At 40.8% G+C, this 18,805-nt stretch overlaps 1 protein-coding gene across 3 annotated transcripts in view; it reads left to right on the forward strand.

Annotated features, from left to right (window-relative positions):
• JADE3 (jade family PHD finger 3) overlaps nt 1-18,805 on the forward strand; it is a 152,554-nt gene that overhangs the window by 127,673 nt on the left and 6,076 nt on the right. For all 3 annotated transcript variants that reach the window (XM_024240917.3, XM_009234781.4, XM_054544151.2), the window contains 2 exons: nt 263-379; nt 17,783-18,253. In XM_024240917.3, coding sequence (XP_024096685.1) covers nt 263-379; nt 17,783-18,253 — 588 coding nt within the window. The remainder of the gene's footprint in view (nt 1-262; nt 380-17,782; nt 18,254-18,805) is intronic.

Consider the following 18,805-nt stretch of genomic DNA (forward strand, 5'->3'; position numbering starts at 1 on the left):
AGAAAAGTAAAAGGTAATCATGCCTAGTCTATACTCCTGCTCTCTCATCCCATATGTGAATTATTTATATTACTGGAAATGAGTGAAGGACTGAGCAGTGGAAATAAGTTTTGTTTATTCTTGATTCCATATTAACCTTAAGAGATGTGACTTACCTCATTGTTTTGATGTTCTTAGCTTTATGTAACATCGTTTATGGTTTGTGAAAGGTACTTCTGGGATGCCTTGGTACTTCTGCCTTATGGTGGTATTTTATTTGTAGGTCAGCATTGCTTGTCCTGAGAGGATGGAACCGATCACGAAGATCTCCCACATCCCACCCAGTCGGTGGGCCTTAGTCTGCAACTTGTGCAAGTTGAAGACGGGGGCTTGTATTCAGGTAAGTCCCCATGAGAAGTGGTAGAGTGGGCTAACACCAAATTAGCTGGACTTACCCTCCCAGTGAGAGTGTCCTGTCGACTGAAAGGTCACTCAGGAGATTGCCCACCCACTCTTAGGGCTCTGCCATTGTACGGACCATTTCTGGAAATCCCTTTTTTGGATATTGCCTCTGGACCATTCAGCTTATTCTTTTCAATATTCGTAGTGATAGTTTATCTTCGTCCTTTGCTGTCAGAGCTGATGAATTAAGTGAGTTCTAAAGCTAGGTGATACTATCCTGGGTGGAAATCGGCTATAATTCTGAAACAACCAGGCCCATGTTCTTTTTTTTTTTTTTTTAATTTCAACTTTTATTTTCAATTTTGGGGGTACATGTGCACATTTGTTACATGGGTATATTGTGTGATGCTGAGGTTTGAAATACATTTGGTTGTATCACCCATATAGTGAGCATAGTAAGTACCCAATAGGTAGTTTTTTAACCCTTGTACTCTCCCTCCTCCCTCTAGTAATCCCCACTGTCTATTTTTTCTGTCTTTATGTCTGTGTATACCCACTGTTTAGCTCCTGTTTGTAAGTGAGAACATGTGGTATTTGGTTTTGTGTTTCTGAATTAATTTGCTTAGAATAATGGCGTCCAGCTGCACCCATGTTGCTGCAAAGGACATGATTTCTTTTTTTGTTTTTTTCTCTCTTTCCAACTTTTATTTTCTGTTCAAGGGTACATGTCCAGGTTTGTTACATGGGTAAATTGTGTGTTGCAGAGGTTTGGTGTACAGATAATTTTCTCATGCAGGTAATCATCATAATACCCAACAGGTAGTTTTTCAATCCTCACCCTCAAGTAGGCCCCAATGTCTGTTGTTCCCTTCTTTGTGTCCATGCCTACTCAATGTTTAGCTCCACTTATAAGTGAGAACATGCAGTATATGGTTCTCTGCAATTAGGGGAGACGTGGATGGGATTGGGAATGGCCAGTTACCTCCAGCAAAGGCACAAAGGTTGCCTTCTCTTTCCATGTTATTTCTCCTTCTATCCCTAATGTAATAAGATGACTCTGCTGGTTAGAGGGATGGAAGGGCTGACCTTTCACCTCTCAGACCTCCTACATGTGAACTGCAAGCTGGTTGGAGTTATATTTGCCTGCCGACCTTCTTCGGCAAAGAGGGGACATTGCACAGTGCAGGGGTCTGCAACTGCCAGGCCACAGACAGGTACTGGTCCATGGCCTGTTAGGAACCGGGCCGCACAGCAGGAGGTAAGTGGCGAGCAAGTGAGCATTACCACTTGAACTCCACCTCCTGTCAGATCAGCAGTGGCATTAGATTCTCATAGGAGTGTGAACCATGTTGTGAATTGCGCATGCGAGGGATCTAGGTTGAGCACTCCTTATGAGAATGTAATGCCTGATGATCTGTCACCATCTCCCATCACCCCCAGATGGGATCGTCTAGTTGCAGGAAAACAAGCTCAGGGCTCCCACTGATTGGTGGTGAGTTGTATAGTTATTTCATTATATATTACGATGTAATAATAGTAGAACTAAAGTGTACAATAAATGTAATGTGCTTGAATCATCCCAAAACCATCTCCCCCCAGTCCATGGAAAAATTATCTTTCGCAAAACTGGTCCCTGGTGCCAAAAAGATTGGGGACCACTGGCTTTAGGGATAATGACTCTAGGCACTTTGTGAGATTTCTTGCTGTCTGGCATGACAATATTTTCCAGGCTTATCGTGTAGATTTCTTGCTCTAGACCTGGGATTAGCTATTCCTCCAAGGAACCCAGGGTCTTTTACTGGGAAGTTATAATTGAAGAACACAATCTGGACCCCCAAAGGCCCTTTTAATTTTTTGAATTCATTCTTATATTTGACAGAATTGGCTACTTCCTCTTTTTTTTAACCTTTCTTAAATGATTTTATTTATTTTAACTATGGCACTTTAAAAATCATAAAGGAAAAATATTTAAAGGAAAACTCTTTCCATGGAGACTACTACCCTAGGACATTGCCTGTGTGTTTATCTAAGCTCTCTCCTGGTTGCTGCCCATGTGTGAGTCCCTTGAGGGCCAAGATTGTGCATCATTTTTCTGTGAATTTCCCTGGCACAAAGTAGAGTGCCTGCCCATTGTTAGTACTTAATTATGGTTTATTGAATAAATATATTCATATTTTATTGTACCATGGATTCATTTGTGATATGCATTTCCCCCTCTGAAAATAATATATTTTTCATTTTTCAGTTATTATTTGGTCATTTTATAGTAGCACATTGGATTTATATCCAGTAACTTATTTTCTTTATTGTGGTCACTGCAGTTTCCCCCATTTTTGCTTTTGTTGTGGGACAGGGTCTCACTCTGTCACCTAGGCTGGAGTGCAGTGACACAATCATAGCTCACTGCAGCCTTGAACTCCTGGGCTCAAATGATCCTCCCGAGTAGCTGATACCACAGGTGCACGCCACTACACCTGGCTAATTTTTAAATTTTTTTTTTTGTAGAGACAGGATTTCGCTGTGTTGTCAGGCTGCTCTCAAACTCCTGACCTCAAGTGATCCTCCTGCCTTGGCCTTCCAATCCAAAGTGCTGGGATTACAGGCATGAGTCACTGTGCTTTTTTTTTTTTTTGGCCCGAGTCTCTGCTTGTTGCCCAGGCTTGAGTGCAATGGCGCAATCTCAGCTCACTGCAACCTCTGCCTCCTGGGTTCAAGCGATTCTCCTGCCTCAGCCTCCCAAGTGCTGGGATTACAGGCACACACCACCACACCCAGCTAATTTTTTGTATCTTTAGTAGAGATGAGATTTCACCATGTTGGCCAGGCTGGTCTCGAACCTCAGGTGATCCACCCACCTTGGCCTCCCAAAGTGCTGGGATTACAGGCATGAGCCACCACACCTGGCCTTTTTTTTTTCTTTTCTTTTCTTTTTCTTTTTTTTTTTAAAGAGAGACAGAGCTTTGCTTTGTCACTTAGGCTGGAGTGCAGTGGTGAGATCATAGCTCACTATAACCTTGAACTTCTGAGCTCAAGCAATCCTTCCACCTCAGTCTCCCAAGTAGCTAGGTCTGTAGGCACACGCCACCATGGCTGGCTAATTTTTTTGTTTTGTAGAGATAGGGTCTTGCTGTGTTGCCCAGGCTTATTTTTTTCTACAATAATTAGTAATTGGCAATAAGACTTTGGTGAGAGAAAATATTGGCCTTGACCTTAACAGACCTGGATTTGTATTACAGCCCTGATGTACCACATTCTGCCACTATTATGGTTATTTATCTGTGAGTTTTATCTGCCCTAGTAGACTGTAAACTTAGACTTTCATCCTTAGATCCCCTATACCCGAATTTGGTAGACAGACAATATTAGATTGATGGATGGATGATGGATGAACAGTTTGAGAGATGAAACATTCTGGTGTAAGTTTCTCATTTGCAGAGCAATGATTCTTACTTTCATTACTTGAGTTCAGCTTTATTTTATAAAGGTCTTACCAAATTGAGACTCTTACAATTTTGATTATAAGGAATTTCATTACAGAGACTCCTCTGCATGAGGAAAGGGGAGGAAACGTAGAAAGGACTTTGTCATACAGCTTGGGTGTCAGCTCAGCCACAGTAGAAGAAAGCATCAGATAGATTCCTAAGGTTCTTGACTCCAGGCCTTGGGTCCCAGATAGTATCTCTGGACCCACCCAAGGCCAGGAGGAATCCGCCACCCTGAAAGGAAGGACACAAGCCTTGCTGGATTTGCCACCTACTGCTTGTAGAGCCCTTGGGACGTGAACGAACATAGGTGGTAGCCAGGCAGTGATCACTGCAGGCCTTGGGCGAGACCCAATGCTGTGCTGGCTTTAGGTCTGACTGGGTGCAGTCCCAGTGGTGGTGGCCATAGGGGTGCTTGTATTAGCCCTCCTCCATCTCCAGGCAACTCAGCACAGAGAGAGACTTCATTTGTTTAGAGGGAAGTAAGGGAAAAGAACAAGAATCTCTGCCTGTTAATCCAGGGAGTTCTTCCAGATATTACCCAGTAACACCAAGGTAGTATATCTACAAGTCTGCAAGAGCCATGGCATTACTAGGCTTGCGGTGCCTCCTAAAGCAGATATGGCTGTAGTGACCAAAGACTTAGATCACAACACCCAAGTCCCTCTGAATACCTGGAAAGTCTTCCAAAGAAGGATGGATACAAACAAGCCCAGACTGCAAAGACTACAATAAATGCTGACTCTTCAATGCCCAGACACTGATGAACATCCACAAGCATCAAGACTATCCAGGAAAACATGACCTCACAAAATGAACTAAATAAGGCAACAGTGATTAATCCTGGAGAGACAGATATGTGACCTTTCAGATGGAAAATTCAATGTAGCTATTTTGAGGAAGCTCAGCAAAATCCAAGATAACACAGAGAAGGAATTCAGAATCCCATCAGGTAAATTTAACAAAGACATTGAAATAATGGAAAAGAGGCTGGGCGCAGTGGCTCACACTTGTAATCCCAGCACTTTGGGAGGCCAGGGCGGATGGATCGCAAGGTCAGGAGATGGAGACCATCCTGGCTAACATGGTGAAACCCCATCTCTACTAAAAATACAAAAAATTAGCCAGATGTGGTGGCGGGCGCCTGTAGTCCCAGCTACCCAGGAGGCTGTGGCAGGAGAATAGTGTGAACCTGGGAGGTGGAGCTTGCAGTGAACTGAGATCATGCCACTGCACTCCAGCCTGGGCAACAGAGTGAGACTCTGTCTCAAAAAAAAAAAAAGAAAGAATGGAAAAGAATCAAGCAGAAATTCTGGAGCTGAAAAATGCAATTGACAGACTGAAGAATACATCAGAGTCTCTTAACAGCAGACTTAAGCAGAAGAATTAGTGAGCCTCGAGACAAGCTATTTGAAAATGCACAATGAGAGGAGACAAAAGGAAAAAGAATGAAGCATGCCTACAAGATGTAGAAAATAGCCTTAGAAGGGCAAATCTAAGAATGATTGGCCTTAAAGAGAAGGTAGAGAGAGAGATCAGAGTAGAAAGTTTATTCAAAGGGATAATAACAGAGAACTTCCCAAATGTAGAGAAATGTATATCAATATTCAAGTACAAGAAGGTTATAAAACATCAAGCATATTTAACTGAAATAAGACTACCTCAAGACATGTAATAATCAAACTCCCAAAGGTCAAGGATAAAGAAAGGACCCTAAAAACAGCAAGAGAAAAGGAACAAATAACATACAATGGAGCTCCAGTACATCTAGCAGCAGACTTTTCATTGGAAACCTTACAGGCCAGGAGAGAGTGGCATGACATATTAAAAGTTCTGAAGGAGAAAAACTTTTATCCTAGAATAGTATATCCAGTGAAAATATCATTCAAACGTGAAGGAGAAATAAGGACTTTCCCAAGTAAACAAAAGCTGAGGGATTTCATCAACACCAGGCCTGTCCTACAAAAAATGTTAAAGGGAGTTCTTCAGTCTTGAAAGAAAAGGATGTTAATGGCAATAAGAAATCATCTGAAGGTGCAAAACTCACTGGTAATAGTACACAGAAAAACATGGAATATTATAATATTGTAATTGTGGTATGAAAACCCCTATCTTGAAAGACTAAAAGATTAGCCAGTCAAAAATAATAATTACAACAACTTTTGAAGACATGGGCAGTATAATAAGATGTAAGTAGAAACAGCAAAAAGTTAAGGGAATGAAGTTGAAGTGTAGAGTTTTTGTTTTCTCCTTGCTTCTTTGTTAATTTGTTTATGCAATCAGTGTTAAGTTGTCATCAGTTTAAAATAATGGGTTATAAGATATTATTCGCAAGGCCCATGGTAAACCTCAAATCAAAAACATACAACAGATACATACAAAAATAAAAAGCAAGAAGTTAAGACATACCACCTGAGAATATCACCTTCACTAAAAGGAAGACAAGAACAAAAGAAGGAAGGAAGAAAAGACCACAGGACAACCAGAAAACAAATAAAATGGCAGGAATAAGTCCTTACTTATCAATAACATTGAATGTAAATGGACAAAACTCTCCAAAAGACACAGAGTGGCTGAATCAATATAAAAAACAAGGCCCAATGATCTGTTGCTTACAGGAAACATGCTTCACTATACAGACACATATAGGCTGAAAATAAAGGGATGGAAAAATATATTCCATGCAAATGGAAATCAAAAAGCAGGAGTAGCTATACTTAATAGAAAAAAAAACTATAAAAAGAGACAAAAAGATCATTATATAATGATAAAGGGTTCAGTTCAGCAAGAAGATAGAACAGTTGTAAATATATATGCACCCAATTCTGGAGCAACCAGAAATATAAAGCAAATATTATTAGAGTTAAAGAGATAGACCTCAATAAAATAATAGCTAGAGACTGTAATACCTTGCTTTCAGCATTGGACAAATCATCCAGATAAAAAATGAAGTGTCAGACTTAATCTGTACTATAGACCAAATCAACCAAGTAGATATTTATAGAACATTTCATCCAACAGCTGCAGAATATACATTCTTCTCCTCAGCACATGGAGTATTCTCAAGGATAGACCATGTGTCAGGTGCCAAAGCAGGTCTTAAAATAATTTTTAAAAATTGAAATCATCAATTATCTTCTCTGGCCACAGTGGAATAAAACTAGAAATCAATAACGAAGAATTTTGGAAACTATACAAACACTTGGAAATTAAACGACCTGCTCCTGAACGACCAGTAGGTCAATGAAGGAATTAAGAAGAAAATTTAAAACTGTCTTGAAACAAACAAAAAAAAAAATGGGAACACAACATGCCAAAACCTATGGGATATAGCAAAAGCAGTACTAAGAGGAAAGTTTATAACAATAAGCATGTATATCAAAAAAGTAGAAAAACTTCAACCTTATGATGCATCTTAAAGAACTAGAAAAACGAGCAAACAAAACCCTAAATTAGTAGAAGAAAGGAAATATAAAGATCAGAGCAGAAATAAGTGAAGTTGAAATGGAAAAAAAAAGATCAACAAAACAAAAAGTTGGTTTTTTGAAAAGATAAAATCACCAAACCTTTAGCCCAACTCACTGAGAAAAAAAAAAGAGAGAAACCCCAAATAAATAAAATCAGAGATGAAAAAGGAGACATTGCTACTGATACTGCGGAAATTCAAAGGATCATTAGAGGCTACTATGAGCAACTATATGCCAACAAACTGGAAAACCTAGAAGTAGTGAACAGATTCCTAGACACATACAACCTACCAAGATTGAACCATGATGAAATTTAAAATCTGAACGGACCAGTGTAACAGATGGTGAGATTGAAGTCGTTATAAAAAGTTTCCCTTCAAAGAAAATCCTGGGACCCAGTGGCTTCACTGCTGAATTTTACAAAACATTTAAAGAAGAACTAGTACCAGTGTTACTCAAACTATTCCAAAAAATAGAAGAGAAGGGAATACTTTTAAACTCATTCTACAAAGCCAGTATTACCCTGATAACCAAAATCAAAGAAACATCAAAGAAAGAAAACTACAGGCCAGTATTCTGGATGAATATTGATGCAGAAATCCTCAACAAAGTACTAGCATACCAAATTTAACAATACTCTGAAAAGATCATTCACCATGACCAGTTTATTGAGGGTTTTTATCATGAAGGATGTTGAATTTTATCAAATGCTTTTTCAGCATCAGTTGAAACGATCATGAAGGTTTTTGTCCTTCATGCTGAAGATACGATTTTTCACACTGCTTGATTTGCATATGTTGAGCCATCCTTGCGTCCCTAGGATAAATCCCACTTGGTCATGATGAATGATTGTTTTAAAATAACTAAAAGGGTATATAATTGGATTGTTTGTAACATAAAGGATAAATGCTTGAGGTGTGGGATAGAAATTGAATAACATAGAGGAGCTAGAATAAAAATCTTGAAAAAGAACACCAGAGATTGATTTAGGAATTAAGGCATATCATTCCTCTTTGAAGAAACTTTGGGTTGGATGCAGTGGCTCATACCTAAAATCCCAGTGCTTTGGGAGCCCGAGGCAAGAGGATTGTTTAAAGCCGGAAGTTCAAGATAAGCTTGGGCACGGAAGCTCTTCTTACAAATGTGGATTTGTAAAAGGTAGCATTTTTCCTCTAGTGAAAGCATTTGAAAAAGTATTTTTCTTCTACAATTCCTGAAGAATATGTAGAAAATTATTTTTCCGGCCGGGCATGGTTGCTCACGCCTGTAATCCCAGCACTTTGGGAGACCAAGGCAAGCAGATCACCTGAGGTCAGGAGTTCAAGACCAGCCTGACCAACTTGATGAAACTCCGTCTCTACTAAAAATACAAAAAGTAGTTGGGCATGGTGGCATGTGCCTGTAATCCCAGCTACTTGGAAGGCTGAGACAGGAGAATCGCTTGAACCCAGGAGAGGCAGAGGTTGTGGTGAGCCGAGATCTCACCATTGCACTCCAGCCTGGGCAACAAGAGCGAAACTCCATTTCAAAAAAAAAAAAAAAAAAGTAAATAAACCACAGTGAGATACCATTTCATACCTACTAGGGTGGCAGTAATAAGAAAGGCAAACAATCAAGGATGTGGAAAAATTGGAACCCTCATGCATTGTTGGTGGAAGTAAAAATGATGCAGCTGCTGTGAAAAAAGTTTGGCAGCTCCTCAAAATGTTAAACATAGACCAGTAATTCTACTCCTAAGTATATACCTGCAGTTTAAGAGATCACCAAGACCATTCTCAGGTTCAGTAATTCACTAGAAGGACTCAAAGAACTCAGAAGAACAGTTATACTCACAGTTATAGTTTATTATAGTGAAAAGATACAGATTTAAAATTAGCCAAGGATAGAGGCACATAAGGCATGGTCCAGGAGAGACCTGGAATGCAGCTTCCAGTTACCCCTGCCAGTAGAATTGTGCAGATAGTGCTTATTTCTCCCAGCAACAATGTATAATACACATAGAGTATTGCTAGCCAGGAAAGCTCACCCTTGGTGTTCAGCGATTTTATTGAGGGTTGGCCACGTAGGCATTGCTCACCATCCACGTGGCTGATGTTACTCTCCAGTCCCTCCAGAGGTCAGGCTGATAGAAGGTGCCCCAAAGTCTCTACCATAAATCACATCATTAGCATAGACTATCTCACTTGGCCCAAGGACCCAAGGTAAACAAAGACACTCTTATCAGGCAGGACATTCCAGGGGCTTAAAGGTTACTTCTAAGGAGCTAAAGACAAACAGCCAAACCTTTTTTTTAGACAAGGTTATCCTTTACTGCACAATACCCAAGAGAAATAAAAACATATATCCACACAAAAACTGCTGCATGAATTTTCATAGCACCATTATTTCATAACAGACAAAAAGTTAAAACAACCCAAATGTCCATCAACTTGATGAAATGGGGTATATCTATACAATTATTTTTTGCCCATAAAAAGGAATGAAGTTCTAATACATGCTACAACATAGAGAGGAACCTGAAGAAAAGAACATGCTAAGTGAAAGAAGCCAAACTCACACAGCCACATATTGTTGTAATTCCACTTATATGAAATGTCCAGAATAGGCACATCAATAGAGACAGAAAGTAGATTAGTAGTTGCTTGGGGCTGGAGTTGGTAACAGGGAATAACTACAAATGGACACAAGATTTGGGGTTGGTGGTGATGAAAATATCCTGGAATTAGGTAGTGGCAATGGTTGCATGACTGTAAATATATTGAAAACCATTGAAATGTACACATTAAACTGGTGAACTTTATGGTATATAAAATATATCTTAATAAAGCTGTTTCTGTCATTTCAGTGAATGAATATAATGACCATGCTGTAATGCATGTAGTAAAGTGTTTAAAGACACATGTATAAAAGATGCTTTGTACAAGTGCTATTTGCTTGCCACAATGAGAACAGTGCTATCTCAATTTTTTATTTTAAATTTTTAGAGGTAAAAATATTTTTAAATGGGCATAATAAAACCTCTCTATCACCTTCCATGGTTACAGTGGAAATAAGTGAGATGTATGCAAAGGCATTTTGTTTAATAGAATGTGCCAGACATATGTTTTAGAAAAAAACAAATAGGTATCTGGTATCTGACTGGCACCTTTCTTCTTTTTTTTTTTTTCTGAGACTGAGTCTCACTCTGTCACCCAGGCTGGAGTGCTGTGGCGCGATTTCGGCTCACTGCAACCTCCACCTCCCAGGTTCAAGCAGTTCTCTGCCTCAGCCTCCCGAGTAGCTGGGATTACAGGTGCCAGCCTGTAATTTTTAGTAGGGATGGGGTTTCACCATCTTGGCCAGGCCGGTCTTGAACTCCTGACCCATGATCCAACTGCCTCAGCCTCCCAAAGTGCTGGGATTATAGGCGTGAGCCACCGCGCCCAACCCTTTTTTTTTTTCAGGGTCTCACTCCCATCGCCCAGGCCGGAGTGCAGTGGCACGATCACGGCTCACTGCAGCCTCAACTTCCCAGGCTCCCACCTCAGCCTCCCTAGTAGCTGAGACCACAGGTGTGCATCACCACACCCAGCTAATTTTTGTATTTTTTGTAGAGACAGGGTTTCGTCATGTTTCCCAGGCTGGTCTTGAACTCCTGGACTGTAACAATCCTTGCGCCTTGGCCTCCCAAAGTGCTGGGATTACAGGCGTGAGCCACTGCGCCTGGCTCTTCTTCTTCTTTTTTTTTTTGAGAGGGAGTCTCGCCCTGTCATCCAGGCTGGAGTGCAATGGCGCGATCTTGGCTCACTGCAACCTCCGCCTCCTGGGTTCAAGCAATTCTCCTGCCTCAGCCTCCCAAGTAGCTGGGATTACAGGCGTGAGTCACTGCACCCGGCACTCTTCTTCTTTTTTTTAATGGTAATATTATTTTATGTTTTTTGTTGTTTTACAATCAGCTGGAGTGCAGTGGCACAATCATGGCTCCTTATAGCCTCGACCTCCTGAGCTCAAGTAACCCTCCCACCTCAGCCTTCCAAGTACCACAGGCGTGCGCCATCACACTCTGCTAGTTTTTTTATTTTTAGTAGAGACGAGGTCTCACTATGTTACCCAGGCTGGTCTCGAACCTCTGAGCTCAAGCGATCCTCTTGCCTCAGCCTCCCAAGGTGCTGGGATTATAGGCGTGAGCCACCATGCCCAGCCCAAGTTTTATCTTTTAAACTGCAATTTTTATTAACACATTGTAGTTGTACATATTTGTGGGGTATAATTTGATATCTTTATATATGTTGTATAGTCAAATCAGGATATTTAGCATATCCATCATCTCATGCGTTTATCATTCCTTTATGGTGAGAACATTCAAAAGCCTCTCTTCTAGCTATTTTGTAAAATATAATACCCTTCTGTTAACTGTCGTCTCCCTGTGCAATGGAACACCAGAACTTATTCCTCCCAATTATAACTTTGTACCCATTGACCAGCATTTTTTCACCACTAAAATATATAGATCTCAGCTATAAATACCACAGAATTACCTTTTTTGAAAAGAGTTGGATTTTATGGCAGTTTCCTAAGAGGTATTATATTTTTCATATAAGTACCCAATTCTTATCTGTGCATTATCTTTTATTTTGAGTAATTTATGTTTATATTTGTCTCTACATTCTATAAACGTTCTATAAATTTGACCTGAGAAGATCTGTTTTTAGCTTCCCAATAATAGTAGTTTGATGTCACTTACTCATTCCCTTGAATAGAAAATCATTTGCTTTTTCTTCCCATATCTTTAACAGTTATTAAACAGCAAAAGAGTACTGTGCCCAGCACTTTAAATCTTTTACTAAAGAATACCTTTTACTTTGTTTTTCAAATGTCTGACTAGTTTCTTAGCCAAGTGATAACAAAAGGTACCCAGGTAAAAGTACATCTTGAACTTTCATCATCCTCATTTTCGAGAGGCTTCAGTGTAATATAACAAACTTTTCTGATAGTGGTGTTAAAAGCTGGGGTGCACCATTTTAGGAGCTTCTTATCTGGAAGAATTCAGTAAGTGGCTAGATTACCACTTAATTGGAAAGTGGAGGGGGAGGTGTATAGAGTGGGGGATGGAGGTAGAAAATCAGGTACTCTAGAGGAAATTCAAGCAATAATAAATGTAAGGCTGGATTAGGTGATCTTAGAATTATATTTCATCCCTGGAATTCTCTATCATATGAAATTAGTTTAAATGAAATATGGAATATGCACCTTTAAAACTTTGCCAGTTGCCAGTATTCTCTTAGGTGTTGAATTTCTCAATCTAAGATGATCTGTTGGGCCTTTGCATTCTTTTTGTCTTTATTCATATGTAAGAATTAACACTTGGCTTTAACCATAAGAATTCCCAGTATTTCCTTAGAAACGAAATCTTCCCTTACTTTCCCCACTTCCTCTACATAAACACATAGATGCACTCATGCATTTTAAATCTTTGGGCAGCAGGGTGCAGTGGCTCATGCCTGTAATCCCAGCACTTTGGGAGGCCAAGGTGGGCGGATAACTTGAGGCCAGGAGTTCAAGACCAGACCAGCCTGGCCAACATGGTGAAACCCCGTGTCTGCTGTAAATACAAAAATTAGCCAGGCATGGTGGTGCACACCTGTAGTCCCAGCTACTCGGGAGGCTGAGGCAAGAGAATCGATTGAACCCAGGAGGCAGAGGTTACAGTGAGCCGAGATCACACTATGCACTCCAGCCTGGGCAACAGAGTGAGACTCTGTCTCCAAAAAAAAAAAAATTAGGCCTGGCGCAGTGGCTTATGCCTGTAATCCCAGCACTTTGGGAGGCCGAGGTGGGCAGATCATTTGAGGTCAGGAGTTGGAGACCAGCCTGGCTAATTGGTGAAACCCCGTCTCTACTAAAATACAGAAATTAGCCGGACGTGGTGGTGCACGCCTATAATCCCAGCTACTCACAAGGCTAAGGTGGGAGGATCACTTGAGCCTGGGAGGCAGAGGTTGCAGCGAGCCAAAATTGCACCACTGTACTCCAGCCTGGGCAACAGAGTGAGACCCTGTCTCAGTCAATCAATCAATCAATCAATCTTTGGAAGCAAAACTGTAACATTATAACCATAACAAATAGTAATTAAGGCTAACTGAAGCACAGGAGTGTAGTAGTCACGGGCCAGGTCCTTCCCCCTCTGCCCCCCTATGAATAGTCAGTACATACTGCATAGTAATGCTTAATAAATGTGTTAAATCCATGACTGAATGGCAGACTATTATAAACTTAATTTCAGATTGTCTGTAACCATATTGTTAATAGAACTTTCCACAGTGGGCCAGGCACAGTGGCTCACACCTGTAATCCCAGCGCTTTGGCATGCTGAGGTGGGCGGATCATCTGAGGCCAGGCGTTCGAGACCAGCCTGGCCAACCTAGTGAAACCCTGTCTCTACCAAAAATACAAAAAAATTAGCCAAGTGTGGTGGCAGGCACCTGTAGTCCCAGCTACTTGGGAGGCTGAGGCAGGAGAATCACTTGAACCCTGGAGGTGGAGGTTGCAATGAGGAGGTTGCAATGATTGTGCCACTGCCCTCCAGCCTCAGCAACAGACGAGACTCTGTCTCAAAAAAAAAAAAAAAAAAAAACTTTCCACAGTGATAGAAATGTTTTATGTCTGTGCTGTCTAGTGTAGTTAAAATGTGGCTACTGTGACTGAGAAATTAAATTTTTTAATTATATATAATTTTAATTAAATTTAAGGCTAGGCGCAGTGGCTCACACCTGTAATCCCAGCACTTTGGGAGGCCAAGGCAGGCAGATCACTTGAGGTCAGGAGTTTGAGACCAGCCTGACCAACATAGTGAAACCCCATCTCTACTAAAAATACAAAAATTAGCCAGGCATGGTGGCACATGCCTGTAATCCCAGCTACTCGGGAGGCTGAGGCAGGAGAATCGCTTGAACCTGGGAGGCAGAGGTTGCAGTGAGCCGAAATTGCACCACTGCACTCCAGCCTGGGCGACAAAGTGAGACACCGTCTAAAAAATTTTTTTTAAAAATTAAATAGCCACTCATGGCTACTTGGCCACCAAGTTGGACAGCTCAGTTCTATAACAACAATTTCACGGGGCATGGTGACTCACACCTGTAATCCCAACGCTTTAGGAGGCCGAGGCTGGTGGATCACTTGAGCCCAGGAGTTCAAGACCAGCCTGAACAACATAGATTCTCTATTTTTAAATATTTTTAAAAATTCTTTTTGAGATAGGTTCTCACTCTGTTGCCCAGGCTGGAATACAGCAGTGTGATCTCGGCTCACTGCAGCTTGGACCTCCCGGGTTCAGGCAATTCTCATGCCTCAGCCTCCCAAGTAGCTGGGACTACAGACGTGCGCCACCATGCCCAGATAACTTTTGTATTTTTAGTAGAGACAGGGTTTCACCATGTTGCCCAAGCTGGTCTCGAACTCCTGGCCTCAAGTGATCCACCTGCCTTGGCCTCCCAAAGTGCTGGGATTACAGGTGTAAGCCACTGTGCTCTGGCCTAAAATTTTTATGTTTTTTTTTTTTTTTTTTTTTTTTCATTTTTTTTTTTTTCTTTTATTGTAATTATTATTATTATTATTATTATACTTTAGGTTTTATGGTACATGTGCCCAATGTGCAGTTAGTTACATATGTATACATGTGCCATGCTGGTGCACTGCACCCACCAACTCGTCATCTAGCATTAGGTATATCTCCCAATGTTATCCCTCCCCCCTCCCCCCAACCCACAACAGTCCCTGAAGTGTGATGTTCTCCTTCCTGTGTCCATGTGTTCTCATTGTTCAATTCCCACCTATGAGTGAGAATATGCGGTGTTTGGTTTTTTGTTCTTGCGATAGTTTACTGAGAATGATGATTTCCAATTTCATCCATGTCCCTACAAAGGACATGAACTCATCATTTCTTATGGCTGCATAGTATTCCATGGTGTAGATGTGCCACATTTTCTTAATCCAGTCTATCATTGTTGGACATTTGGGTTGGTTCCAAGTCTTTGCTATTGTGAATAATGCCGCAATAAACATACGTGTGCATGTGTCTTTATAGCAGCATGATTTATAGTCCTTTGGGTATATACCCAGTAATGGGATGGCTGGGTCGAATGGAATTTCTAGTTCTAGATCCCTGAGGAATCGCCACACTGACTTCCACAATGGTTGAACTAGTTTACAGTCCCACCAACAGTGTAAAAGTGTTCCTATTTCTCCACATCCTCTCCAGCACCTGTTGTTTCCTGACTTTTTAATGATTGCCATTCTAACTGGTGTGAGATGGTATCTCATTGTGGTTTTGATTTGCATTTCTCTGATGGCCAGTGATGGTGAGCATTTTTTCATGTGTCTTTTGGCTGCATAAATGTCTTCTTTTGAGAAGTGTCTGTTCATGTCCTTTGCCCACTTTTTGATGGGGTTGTTTGTTTTTTTCTTGTAAATTTGTTGGAGTTCATTGTAGATTCTGGATATTAGCCCTTTGTCAGATGAGTAGGTTGCGAAAATTTTCTCCCATTTTGTAGGTTGCCTGTTCACTCTGATGGTAGTTTCCTTTGCTGTGCAGAAGCTCTTTAGTTTAATTAGATCCCATTTGTCAATTTTGGCTTTTGTTGCCATTGCTTTTGGTGTTTTAGACATGAAGTCCTTGCCCATGCCTATGTCCTGAATGGTATTGCCTAGGTTTTCTTCTAGGGTTTTTATGGTTTTAGGTCTAACATTTAAGTCTTTAATCCATCTTGAATTGATTTTTGTATAAGGTGTAAGGAAGGGATCCAGTTTCAGCTTTCTACATATGGCTAGCCAGTTTTCCCAGCACCATTTATTAAATAGGGAATCCTTTCCCCATTTCTTGTTTTTCTCAGGTTTGTCAAAGATCAGATGGTTGTAGATATGTGGCATTATTTCTGACGGCTCTGTTCTGTTCCATTGATCTATATCTCTGTTTTGGTACCAGTACCATGCTGTTTTGGTTACTGTAGCCTTGTAGTATAGTTTGAAGTCAGGTAGCGTGATGCCTCCAGCTTTGTTCTTTTGGCTTAGGATTGACTTGGCGATGCGGGCTCTTTTTTGGTTCCATATGAACTTTAAAGTAGTTTTTTCCAATTCTGTGAAGAAAGTCATTGGTAGCTTGATGGGGATGGCATTGAATCTGTAAATTACCTTGGGAAGGATGGCCATTTTCATGATATTGATTCTTCCTACCCATGAGCATGGAATGTTCTTCCATTTGTTTGTATCCTCTTTTATTTCCTTGAGCAGTGGTTTGTAGTTCTCCTTGAAGAGGTCTTTCACATCCCTTGTAAGTTGGATTCCTAGGTATTTTATTCTCTTTGAAGCAATTGTGAATGGGAGTTCACTCATGATTTGGCTCTCTGTTTGTCTGTTATTGATGTATAAGAATGCTTGTGATTTTTGCACATTGATTTTGTATCCTGAGACTTTGCTGAAGTTGCTTATCAGCTTAAGGAGATTTTGGGCTGAGACAATGGGGTTTTCTAGATATACTATCATGTCATCTGCAAACAGGGACAATTTGACTTCCTCTTTTCCTAATTGAATACCCTTGATTTCCTTCTCCTGCCTAATTGCCCTGGCCAGAACTTCCAACACTATGTTGAATAGAAGTGGCGAGAGAGGGCATCCCTGTCTTGTGCCAGTTTTCAAAGGGAATGCTTCCAGTTTTTGCCCATTCAGTATGATATTGGCTGTGGGTTTGTCATAAATAGCTCTTATTATTTTGAGATACGTCCCATCAATTCCTAATTTATTGAGAGTTTTTAGCATGAAGGGTTGTTGAATTTTGTCAAAGGCCTTTTCTGCATCTATTGAGATAATCATGTGGTTTTTGTCTTTGGTTCTGTTTAAAAAAAAAAATTTCAAGAAGTTAGGTTACTTAGATATTGGAATTCCTGTGACCTTTTAAGAACCAGTGGATGCTCTAGCAATAATACTCACTTTGTGTGTTTTCTTTTGTTTGTTTAGAAACATTTTCTGAGCAACTGCTTCTTCAATACTTAATGACATTGCAAAATGAAAGACACAGCTTCTGTTTTTAAGATCTATCCCTAAGGACTTGACAATTGTTATAGGTACAGTGTGAAAAGTACCATTTTAAAAGCATCTATAGGGTGATGTGGGAAACACAGAGAAGAGACTACGTGACTGTTTACAGGAGCCCAGGAAAGCATCTCAGAAAACTTGATGCTTGAATGCTTGAGCTGAAACCTCAAAAGGAGTGTTTGAATTTTTTTTGGCCTCTGTGTTTGCTGTTTTCTGTAAGAACAGGTTTCTTGGGTTACTTGTAAAGCATCTGTTATGGTCAGTTTAGGACTAACTTTCTCCCAGTCTTTCTTTTGCCTCCTACAAGCTATCAATTTAGGTCCAGAAACATAGGTCTCTCCCTTTTCCTCCAACCCTGCTACCTTGACACATATTTTCTTCCTACAGTGCTCTATAAAAAGCTGCATCACTGCCTTTCACGTCACCTGTGCCTTTGAGCACGGCCTAGAGATGAAGACCATCCTAGATGAGGGAGATGAAGTGAAGTTCAAGTCATATTGCCTCAAGCATAGCCAAAACAGGCAGAAACTTGGAGAAGCTGAGTACCCCCACCACAGGGCTAAAGAGCAGAGCCAGGCCAAAAGTGAGAAAACCAGCCTGCGGGCACAGAAGCTTCGGGAGCTGGAGGAGGAGTTCTATTCCTTGGTACGAGTGGAAGATGTGGCCGCAGAGCTGGGTATGCCCACACTAGCTGTGGACTTTATCTATAACTACTGGAAACTGAAGCGGAAAAGTAACTTCAATAAGCCATTATTTCCTCCAAAGGAGGATGAAGAAAATGGGCTGGTGCAGCCAAAAGAGGAAAGCATTCACACTCGAATGAGAATGTTTATGCATCTACGCCAGGACCTGGAGAGGGTAAGGTGACCAGCTGTGACTAGTATATAGGTCTCGGTCTGTGTAGAAATGGAGGTCCCACTTCCGGTTTAATAATGGTCAGTCGGCTCATAATAGTGTGGGCTTCTGTGTCCTTGCTTATCTTCTGATCTCTTTGTGGCCCCAGACATTGGGCTCTGTGTAAATTCTGACAGGCACATCCAGGGGATTTGGGAGGCCTCGGGTATGTGCTCTATGAACTTTACATTTGAAATGAACTCTCATTTGGTTTACTTTTTATTCACTGTTGAGCCTAAATTGGCCTATCCATATTTTACTGATATATTTATGAGACTTTAGGCTGAAGAAAGAGTGAATTTTGTTCAGGAAAACACCAAATTAGAGTTTCACAAACTTGGCACTATTGACATTTTGGACTGGATAGTTGTTTGTTGTTAGGGGGCTGTCCTTTGTTGTAGGGGGAATTTAAGATGTTTACCAGCATCCCTGGCCTCTACCCACTAGATGCCAGTAGCACCCGCACACACACCCCCGCGTGACAACCAGAAATACCTGCAAATTACCAAATTTGCT

The sequence above is a fragment of the Pongo abelii genome, chromosome X (assembly GCF_028885655.2).
Source record: "Pongo abelii isolate AG06213 chromosome X, NHGRI_mPonAbe1-v2.0_pri, whole genome shotgun sequence".
Classification (NCBI taxonomy): Eukaryota; Metazoa; Chordata; class Mammalia; order Primates; family Hominidae; genus Pongo; species Pongo abelii.